At 44.1% G+C, this 11,621-nt stretch overlaps 1 protein-coding gene across 1 annotated transcript in view; it reads right to left on the reverse strand.

Moving 5' to 3' along the window:
- Positions 1-8,480, reverse strand: part of acsl6 (acyl-CoA synthetase long chain family member 6) — a gene marked incomplete at both ends in the record, with an annotated part of 80,570 nt that extends 72,090 nt beyond the window's left edge. Inside the window, one exon of the mRNA XM_080749054.1 lies at positions 8,435-8,480. Coding sequence (XP_080605180.1) covers positions 8,435-8,480 — 46 coding nt within the window. The remainder of the gene's footprint in view (positions 1-8,434) is intronic.
- Positions 8,481-11,621: the final 3,141 nt, after the last annotated feature.

An 11,621-nucleotide genomic window follows, 5' to 3' on the forward strand; every position in this document is an offset into this window, starting at 1 on the left:
TCATTTCAAAACTTTATCGATTCTATTTCACACTGATAGAGACCAACAAAAATTGCCAAGGCTGGCTATATTTCAAGTCATCCTGGCGGGGTATGAGTAAAGTTTTCGATCAGCAATAATCATGTCTCAGCAGTATTTCATTGACTATGAAATTGTTTCTGCGGAAGAAGGATATTGTCCAGACATTCAAACTTGGGATGTTGTCTGTGAGATAACTGGCTGAGCCAGTCAGTACAGCCAGACCGATATATTGGACCGACCGATATATCTGTCATTATTTAGGTTTTTAAAAACATCAGTATCGGCAAGTATGTAGCCAATGTGTCCCGATTTTTAACCACTGTCAATGTGGTGTCCCTATTTTGGGCAAGCCTTTATAGGTGAAAGTATTCAAGACTTTTCAAAAAGAGCTTATTTACAGTACAAGCTATGGACTCTCCAAAATAGGGTAGAGCATCAGAAGCCAAACTCCAGACATTTGTGCTGTCTCACTCTATCATGCTTTTCCAACCTAAGAGAAACAGACATAAAGTGTATCAGCTCAACTTTGGGCACAACCCCTTGTCTGGAGTGGCCTTTGGCAAGCTAGTGACATCAATCTGTGGGAAGAAAACGGCATTGGAATAAAAAGAGTGATGTGGATACTGGTGACTGCTCTTTACAATGCAATGCATTTTCTCATGATTCATGATCTTGATGACAATTATTAACACCCTCACGATAAATAAAGCAATTACATTAGTCTAATCTTTGAATTCATGTTGCACTTGTGTGTTTGTGTTATGTGCACTGTACGCACACACACACACACACACACACACACACACACACACACACACACACACACACACACACACACACACACACACACACACACACACACACACACACATTCTGGGCTACATGCCCTGACACATGTGTACAGTCAAACACTGTTGGAATAAAATATCTAATGTCCTCAATGATAAACATTTAGGGCACATACAGTACTGTGCAGGAACAGCTGGCATGAATGAACATTGAATTGAGTGAACATCTGAATGACTAACTGTAGCTTTACAGCAATCCATGCAAGACCCCTGAATGTTCAAAGCCTACCTGAGATCCTGTACAATAAAATCCGGGGCTTAATTTCACACTGAGAGCGTTAAATTAATCTCCGGATGTTTTACTGTGCAGGAAAAACGCTTGAAATGGCAAGAGATGCTCTTGAATTGGACAGCAAAAGATGATGAATGGAGTGGGATCAACGACAAACCTAGAGTTTGATAATGAATCATTAATAGCGGGTGGGTGGTATCGTGGAGCCTTTCACAGAAGTAAATGTGTTTGGAAATGTAATAAAGAGGACGTCTAACCACCCACAATGCATTAGGATTCCCACAAGTGACTTTAAAACCCATTTAGGCCTAGAATTATTGAATGCTTTAACCAGTGAAAAATAGCAGATATACAAGCTCACAGCGCGGCACCGAGTAGTGCCGCGCTGTGAGCTTGTAGATCTGCTATTTTTGAAAAAGTCGTGAAAATGTGTGCAAATCTTTGAATATATGTATTTTTCAAAGCAAACGTTTGTAACTCAAATTTTGCTTCTGGGTGGTCCCTGGAATTAAGTATTTTGAGATGGGGGTCCGTGGCCAAATACATATCATTTTGGGGGTCCTTCACATGAAAAAGTTTGAGAACCACTGACATAGTAGTCTCTCAAGAACAGACTAACTGAGCTCCAGTTAAGTGAAAAGGACCTTTTCTTTGACGATGGCTGGCCAGATTGCTGACATAGAAACAGAGGTTTTAAAAAAAAATCTTAGAAGGATTCAAAAGACACTCTGTGCCGCGCTGTGAGCTTGTATATCTGCTATTTTTCAACGGTTAAAGCATAAAATAATGATACACAATAAGGTGTACCCGTTCTGAATGGGTTAACTAATCAAAATGGAAAGTGCTTCTGAGGGCTCAGTTTCTCGCGTCCCCCCCCAGGGACGGCTTGTAAAATGTCACTAAACGTAATGCCGCTGAAACCCAGTGTCTCTCACGGCGCTGCATGCTGTGCACAGGACGCGGCCAGACTTCCTGTGTCCTCAGTGACTCGAGTGAGGACGAAGCGTCACCACACACACAAACCGCACGGCCCCGCTGGTCCCGCCCCCTCTCCCCATCTGCGGAGCGTCACCGGCGATTAGACCTGCCTGGAGATTACAGGCCTATTAGCCCAGAGAGACGGATGGCCAAGAGTAACCCCCCCTCTCCCCTCCATGCCACTTCCTCTCTCTATTTAAAGACATCCTCCTGACTGAGTGCGCTTTCTCTTGCTCGCTTTCTTTCTTTCTTTCTTGTCACCTGTTTTGTCACAGGGACAAAAACCTGATGTTACACATTTTCTATCTGCATTCAAACGTGCGTTCTTGTTAATCTGCCACACAAAGCCCTCTGTACCTCCCTCCCCTTTTGACCTCTTTATCTCCACCCCCAGTGGGACCACCCTCCAGGAGATAAGACCCCACTCCCCCCTGCCACCAGTGTTACCGTCACTGTCACTATAGGAGCGACAGCTATAACCACCAGCCCACTTACTGTATGTCTATGTTCTGCGTGGAACTCGAAGTCAGTGGTTCCCAACCCTTTCCAGCATTAGTCCCCAGAGCCCCATTTGATTTAGCCTATTTATACCCTGGGACCCCAATCCACACTGTAAACTCCTCAGTGTTCATTTACCTCTGCTAGTATACACATGGAACCAAATGAACCGTAAGGGTCTAATTGGTTACTATCAATCAGAGTTCCTGAGTCTATTTAGCTGGGGACTCCCCTGGCTGGAACCCCCTCAAGGACACCTAGGGGTCATCAGACCCCCTGTTGAGAAGTACCTGAGTTATTACTAACATACAATACAATACCTTGGCTATACTATATAATATATGTGACAACTAATGTATTTATATTTGTCACTAACAATGAGGTTAACACCCTAGCATTTCTGAGCATTTAGGGAAAAAAAGTAAGTCTCTAGCCCATTCCTGTCAAGAGTTATGATTTTTTAAAGAATTAACCAACTGCTCACTGATGGAGTCTAGGTTTCACTCAGAGACCAGCTGGCGACAATATTGAGTTGATTGATTGGAATGTTAAGTGATCAGCTCTCTCTCTCTCTGGTTGTCTGGCTATGAATATACCTGTACATACCTGCAATATCCGAACTGTACTCAAAGATTACACATATTAGGCTTGAAAATTAATGATGTTAAGAAAATATTTTTTTTGTTTTTTAGACTGTTGTGTGGGGAATAAAAACCCGAAACTGAAATAAAAAAACACCCAAAACCGGATAAAACCCGAAATCTTTCACTCGCGTGGACAAACTCCATTCCTTGCAACACCCTAGATATTTGTCAAATTACGCCTCTGAGTGACAAATGGAAAGCAGTGATGATGGATGATGGTAGCTTCATACATTGAGAGAGAGAGAGTACAAAATACTAAATGATAGACACATAACTAATTGAGGAGAGGCTCTATGGGTTGTATGTGTATTTTTTAGTTTGTCTTGTTTTTGAGTTTCTTTTTTTGTTTTTGTTTTTTCTGTTAAGTGTTTATATGTATGCAGCTGTGACTCTGTCTCCAAGACAAATTTCTCCCCTGGGAGACAAATAAAATTGAACCTTGAACCTTGAACCTTGAGAGAGAGAGAGGAGAGAGAGAGAAAGAATGAGAAAAAAAACAGAGAGATGCAGTGAAAAGGAGAGCAGAACATGTGAAAAGATAGCGGGGGATTGAGAGAGAGCAGAGAGCAGAAGGCGAGTGAGAAGGAAGCAGAGGCGAAGAGGAAGTGTGTACCAGCAAGATGCAGACTGCGAACGCTCTGCAGTGTGGGAGAACCGACACAGCAGAGCAGCAGCTGTGGGCCAGGCAGTGGATGGAAGAAGGCATGCTATACACAGTACATGCTAGCAGGCACCGGTTAGCACTTACAAGGAGTCTGTCGGAGGAGGAGGAGGAGGAGGAGGAGGAGGCAGCCAGCTGGGAGCCGGTATGGTGGTGGTGGTGGTGGTGGGGGTATGTATTGTCTAGGGGGGGCCTCAGGAGGTTATCACATAGCCCTGGGAGAACCGGTCATTACCTTCTTATATACAGTATAGAGTATATGCCACTGGCTAGGTTACAGCCGAGGCGAGCGGGGGAGAAGCGTCGTGGCCTCTTTTCTACCTCGCGGGCCTCCGTATCACACCACCTTTCGGCTCAGCAGACGCTGTACGCTCTACCCCCTCCCTCCCTCCCTCTCTCTCTCTTTCTCTCTCTCTCTCTCTCTATCCCCCTCCCTTTCGCTCTCTCTCCCCGTATCTCTTGATTGCCCTCCTCCTCCTCCCCCTCCTAAACCCACAGACAGTGTCATCTCATCTCATCCACAGCTAAAAAGATGCACAGGTCTCTCAGCTTACACTATAATGGACCCACAAATACCCCCACCCTCAGCCACACACACACACACACACACACACACACACACACACACACACACACACACACACACACACACACACACACACACACACACACACACACACACACACCACAAATGCAGTGCAGCAGGGGACAACATACCTGGTCACATACATGTTTAATACTGTACACCCACAGGACATATGCAAATTGTGGCTGCTGACGGTTTGTACAATGGACATGTGTTCAAAGTAACCACACACGCACGCACGCACGCACGCAGGCAGGCAGGCAGGCAGGCACACGCACACGCACACGCACACGCACGCACACACACACACACACACACACACACACACACACACACACACACACACACACACACACACAGTCAAAGCTCTTAATGCCCCTCCCAGATAAATTTGACTGTTAAAAGGGATTGTGGTTGGACTTCATCCTGCCGCTGTCAAGTGGGAGCCTCGTCAAAACGACAGCTTTCGGGAACAAATAAACTAGACATATTTATTTATTAAACTGTCAACCGTGTATTTTATTTTTTTAAATGTTAAAATGATACATTACAGGGATTAGAATTGGGGTATTTATCACGATAAGACTCCCCGACCACAACACATGCATAGGGCTGTCACAATTATTACATAATCGTCTAATCGTGATTATTTGACATTATCGCAATTATTTTTTCATAATCGTCATAATCGTGAATGTTGAAAAATGTCCGAAATAGTCGCGATGCGACACGTTGTGAGCTTGTAGATCGGCTATTTCCACTATCAAAGTTATTTTTTTAAGTAGTAAGTTGTCAAATATGTCAGTAATTTCTTTGTATATTTAGGTTACCGGTATGAGTCATATCTACCATGTACAACTTCAAAGCCTAAAAGCCAAACAGAAATGTAATTATCAATGACAAAAACACAATTAAATCGTTAATCGCCAATTATTTGAGTGACAATTAATCGTCATGTAAAATGTCATATCGTGACAGCCCTATCTGTGCACGCTTTACTACACAGTCGGACGGTACAGCGTGTTCTCAGAAGAATGACCTGAGAAAGCCGCGTGGACGTGTGACGTGCATCAGTAGAGGCAGAATCACCGTTTCAGCACTTTTGCCTTTAATAAGTCAATAGAGCCCAATAGAGCACAGCAAAGGAATGAGAAGTGAGAACACAGTACTGGCATGCTGAAGCAGCTAAGAGGCACTCAGTCAGTATAGTGGAGAGACTACAAAGAGAGACGGATGTCATGTGTTATCCGAGTGCACACTGGGAGGCCATTATTATTGATTACACAATGTATTGAGATCGACTGGTAAAAAAGACCTGATGTCATCATTATGTGTTCTTAATATCTGAACCACTGTCTTGAAGCTCTGCATCCATATTCCGGGCGGGGGAACATTAACGAGAAACAGACAATCTACAAGCTCACAAGTTGTACCAAGCTCTCTAAGATCAATTTCCTCCCTTAACCTGTTCAAAGAATCTCTTTTCACTCACCTTCAAACACCATGCTCATGTTTCTAATTTTGTTTTGTTTTCTGCTTTTGCCTTAGTTTTCTTTTGCTGATGTGGAATACATATTCATTTCACTATGTACGGGTTGAATTGGTGGGGTGGGAGCGGCTAACCTTTGGGAGAGAAGCTGTCTTGTGTGTTTGTATGGATGTATTGTGTTACTGTGTTACTGTATTTAATGTAATGTCATGTAATGTATTGTTCTGTGTTTGCTCAATATGGACCCTCTCTAAAATGAGATGCTATCATGCTACATCTCAAGGGGTTTATCCTTCAATAAAGGTTATTCTGACCAAGAGATTTGGTGAAGAGGGAAAGAAGCGGCCAAAGTACAGAGCCAACTCAATTCCATTTCACTAAATCTAGGAGTGGTTAATACTACTGACAGCTATAGTTTTTTTCCTTGCTTGGCATCCATGATATGGGCTTCCAAATGTACTTTAAATGAGTTGAGAGTCATCTTCACTAATGGGGTTGGCATCCCTGTCCTAATTATTTAAAACACTTTTGAATAAATTGTCTGGCCACAGCAGCAATCCTGCCATTGACAACATGATTGTGTGTCAGGTAACTGAGTCCACAATCATCTTGATGATCGGCTGTTTGACACTTGTATGTGTGGTTTTCTGACTAACGTTGAGCCTTACGACTGTCCTTAATTATTAATTATTAAGGAGGAAAAGGAATACGTTTACAGGTCTGTGTGTGGCAGTAGGCTACGCCAGATGGTGATTAAATAAATGTATTATTCATAGTGAGGTGTGGCGTGGCGAGGTCGGGGTACAATGACGAGCTGAATGTTGAGCGCTAGCCTACTGCTAGCACATGTTCTCATGGGGGTGATGAAGTTGTGTCCCACTATAGACTTACTAAAAGCACTTTGTTAAAATAAATAATATAAAATTAAATAATTATTTAGGCTACAACTATAAAACGATATTACAACCAGACATTAATAGTTGTTAACTAGTTGCAATAAAATAAAAAATGACAATAAAAAGGTTTTCTAAACACAGAGGAATTTGCTTCAGGGGAAAGATGGAGGCTGGAGATGATGAACATGCTGTGGTTTGCCGGTAGGCCGGGGTTGATTTCAGCACCCCTCTCCCCTGGACAGTTCCCACCAATCACCAGCGGCCTTCCGCAGCGCTCCCGCGGCCGATTGGTAGGAGCCGACCTCTTTCAGCCAATCAGCGCTCGAGAAGAATAACGGAGGGCTGTTCCTCCTCCTCCTCTTCCTCTCCATCAGTGTAGCATGATGGAGGACAGAACATTATCGCCCACATCCACCGGCAAACCATAGTCCATAACTAGTCCTCGCTGATATCTGGCCATGACGCTGCCACGTTCATATGTATTGTGCATTACAAATTGAGATAAAGCCTTAATATGCGGCCTATAGGCCTATGCACGGTATAGCTTGTCCTAGTCTAGATCTGTTCTTTATTTTTGGGGCAAACGACGCCGTCGGACTCGCGTCATTGGTAGAAATCACATGCGATGCGTGTACATCTTTTAATGTGCGTCCGGTTCGGTATCATATACGCACAATGTCACACGACCTTAGCAGCTGGCCGACACACGGTGGCACTTTATCCTGTTTGGCTTAGAATGGCAACAACGTACGGGCCTCCCTCCACCAGCATTAATCCTCCGCTAGGAGGGAAATAATAGCATTGATCTGCCAAATAAATATAATAGCACTATATGTTTATTACAGACAGCTCCCATGCAGCCAGCACATTGCACATGCCTTTATGTGAAAGCAGTATAGGTTTGAGAAGGGCAGTATCTCAACATATATCCCTATAGGCATAGCTATTAGAGCTTATGGAAAGAATATGTAGGCTACATTGCTGTAACCTCGAGTCAATGTTGTAGCGGGTTAGCAGACGCTGCCCCAGCCACACGCCACATTATTATCATGAATTATTGTTGTTATTATCGTCATCGTTAGCCTATTATTAGTAATGCCACTGTTCCACATTGATTGTAAAAGCTAGGTTGGGCTCGGCAGGCTACACGTGCATGGTGGATTAAATAAAACATGTCACCGGTTCGGTGTTGTGGTCCATATGTATCCCTACCGCAATCCAATTCAATTCAATCCAAAGGAGCTTTATTGGCATGAGAAAGCATACGTTTACATTGCCCCAGCAAGTGTCAAATCCAGGCAACGTGGCAAATTTGAGCAATCTGGCCCAAACTGATGTAGCCTACAGCCAATTCCCTGTCGCTAAGAAATAACGACAATAATTCAACGGTCTGTAGAGGAAATAAGAAGCCGGCAAATGGATGAATGAATGAATGAATGAGCCACAATGCGCCTCAGATCAGATCAGCCCATATGCGAGACTAGCTTATGTGACATCACCAAGAAGACCGAAGCGTTAAAACGGGAGTGAGAAGGGAAGGGGGAAAAAAAGGTCATTTTGTTCATCAGAACTCTAACTCACCTAATATAATCCACAGCGACCCAGACACCAGAACGAAGGCGAGCATGTCTTTCTTCTCATTGAGTCTGTGTGTGTGCGTGCGTGCGTGTGTGTGTGTAGCCTATCTGTCGCAGCAGCACACCGCAGTCAAAACTGCAGCATCGACTCTGCAGGCTGCAGCAGCAACTCGCAGCTCCACGAGCTTTGGGATGAGATTATAAAGAGAGGAGCGACAATATATCTGAGACGAGACACAGCGGGAGAGCTGCTGTGCTGTGTGTGTGCTCTCAGTCCCACGGCACGACGTCCAACCGCCTCTCTCTCTCTCACACACACTGCTGCTAGCTTTGCATGAAAAACAAATGGACGTGTCGTGGGTCGCCTATAGAAGCAGCGCAGCGCACCTGGTGGGTGTCTGTGGTGCGTAATGGAGGTCTCACTGTCACAGCAGCACAGTATTTGGATGGATGGACGGGGGGTGATGATGATGCACGGATGGAGCCTTGAAGGTTAGGTTATACCACAGGGAAATATGGATGATGATGATGATGATGATGATGATGATGCATATTTTAAAACGTCTTAGCCTATCGCTAGCAAATCCCGAGGGTTCGTTTAACCTTGAGAGTGTGTAGCCTATGGGCTACACGTAGCCTAAGCAATTGACCCATAGCCTAAGGGTTACATAGAGTCTCAGTTTCCAATAGGCAATGGATACATTTTACGTTGACCGATTTTTACTGTGATATGACACATGGTAGGCTAACTTGAAATGGATATTTATTTATTTTTGAAGTAAGTGTGCCGTTGTCAGTATAACGGTAAACTACCATATGCTGCCCATTGTAGCATCTACATTCTAAAGATGCAATTTTAGGCAAGTGCCAAGTGGTATCAAATCATCCTGCTAAGTTAACACAAAGCCTTCAACTTTAAACAACAGCCGCTATAAAACCCCATACATAGTGTCTTGTCGGGGTCATTGCGGTCAGTGATGATGATCAGAGTCAGACCACATCAGACCATGGCAGCAGCAGCAGCATCACTGTGCTGTGCACCTCCAGTCCCTCCATAAGGGAAGGGAAGCACAGCTCTGATGACACACAGTAACCTCGCACCACCGTCACGTGGTGCCGCAAGACACTCCCACTGAACTAACTTAACCTTGAGAAACGTGACGTACGGAGCACATATGACCAAAGAAAACCTCCTCCTTCTCATTGACTGCAGTATTTATCTAACCAATCTACAAGCACGACGTTCATTTAAAATCACATACACCCCAAACCAAGTGTCTATATCCTCCTCAGTGTGTCAGTGTGCACACCTACTACTACTAATTGCCTTATTTGTGGTGCCATCACGTGACTGACCTTATCAAGAGGGGTCGCGGTCAGTCAGGACGTCCCATCTGTCGCGTCCTTCCAGTGCCCGCCGTCATGCCATCATCCTCCTCCAGCCTCCATGCCCGTCTGTCTGCTCTGTCTCCCCCTCCTCACCGTCCCCCTGTCAAGCCCAGGACATACGGCAGTGGTGGGAAAAGTAGGCTATTCACATTTCTTAAATAAAAGTATCAATACTGTAATGGGGGAAAAAAAGAAAAAGAAAGACTCTGTTACAAGTGAAAGTCCGGAATTCAAAATGTAGGCCTACTCGAGTAAAAGTAGGCCTACTAAAGTATTGGCATCAAAATGTACTTAAAGTTCTGAAAGTAAAATTACTCATCATACAGAATGTCCCATTTCAAGTTTTCAAATAATACTTTTAGATAGATACCTTTATTATCCCTAGCAGCTCTCACAAGCTCACAATTTGTCACATTGTGAACGTATGGTTAATGTATGTTTTGTAATAATAATCAAGATCTACAAAGTAACTAGTAACTTAAGTTTTCACATAATTGTGGTGGAGTAAAAGTAAAATATTTGCCTCTGAGATCATGTGAGGTGTAGGGGAGTAGAAGTAAAAGTATACAAAATTGGAAATACTCCAGTAAAGTAAAAGTACCTCAACTTTTACTCAAGTACAGTACTTGAGTAAATGTACTTAGTTACTTTACAGTACTGACACACGGTAAACAAATGAGACTGCGGCTGGCAGCAGCGGGACAGAAACAGACAGACAGTGAGTAAAAGATGGCTGTCGTGGTGCATAGAGGCGGTGGTGTCATTTGTCAAAGTGGGGGGCCCAGGGTAAACCAGAGGACTCATGGGCACTTGAGAGAATTGAATTAGGCCAGTGTTGTTTTTCATGAACTGGGCACTTGAGAGAACTGCTGGGTTTAATTAATATTATACTATAATTAAACTTATACATAGTAGGCCTAGCTAGAAAAAAGTACATACATGTGTCCAGTTAATTATTACCTCACCAACTAGCTACTGCTAAACTGGGTCATTAACACATAAATGGTAAATGGTGCATTTATATAGCGCCTTTATCGAAGGTCACCCATTCACACACACATTCATACACCGACGATGGCGGAGCAAGGCACCAACCTGCTAGGGGTTCAGAGTCTTTGACACTAACTCTGGGCGAGCCCAGGATCAAACTGGGAACCCTCTGTGTTCTAAGACGGCAACTCTACCCCTGAGCCATTGCCACCCCCCATACACACATCCCAGAATTATGGGTAGAAGACTGGGGAAGTTATCCAAAAACAGTTGTACAGGGCCCACTTCAAGTACCCAGTTCTCCCATGGGCCCAGGCACTTCTCAACATTCCCCAGTTCACCTGTATCCCTGTATCCCTGTATGGTTCCAGTGACAGCAGAGCTAAGAACACTGCAGAGCTCAAGAACCTAATGGTAGACAGGAGTGTATGGAGGGCAGCAATAGACCGTTTGTCAGCCTTCTGATTGGTCCCTGAGACTCCCTGACTGGCCAACCAGAAAAAAACATTCACTTTTTGCTATCGGGGGTGGAGTTTGTGCAGTGGAGAATATTGAATGTGCCTTTCAACAACTGTCCGCAGTGCGCGACACGGAGATCGGCCGGTACGGTGATAGCGACGGCAAGCGTCAAGCGATCTCGCTCATCATAACGAATAAGCTTCAACAAACTAGTTCACATGTACCTTATCAATGGTCTAAGAGTCACGATTGGGTACATATAATTTAAATGGGCAGAATTACGAAAAGCCAGCCTATTATGTGAGGAGAAACATTCTCTCTGTCCTCTTCCTAGTACCCAAGATGCAATGCGC

The sequence above is a fragment of the Nannobrachium achirus genome, assembly GCF_963921795.1.
Source record: "Nannobrachium achirus genome assembly, chromosome: 19".
Lineage (NCBI taxonomy): Eukaryota > Metazoa > Chordata > Actinopteri > Myctophiformes > Myctophidae > Nannobrachium > Nannobrachium achirus.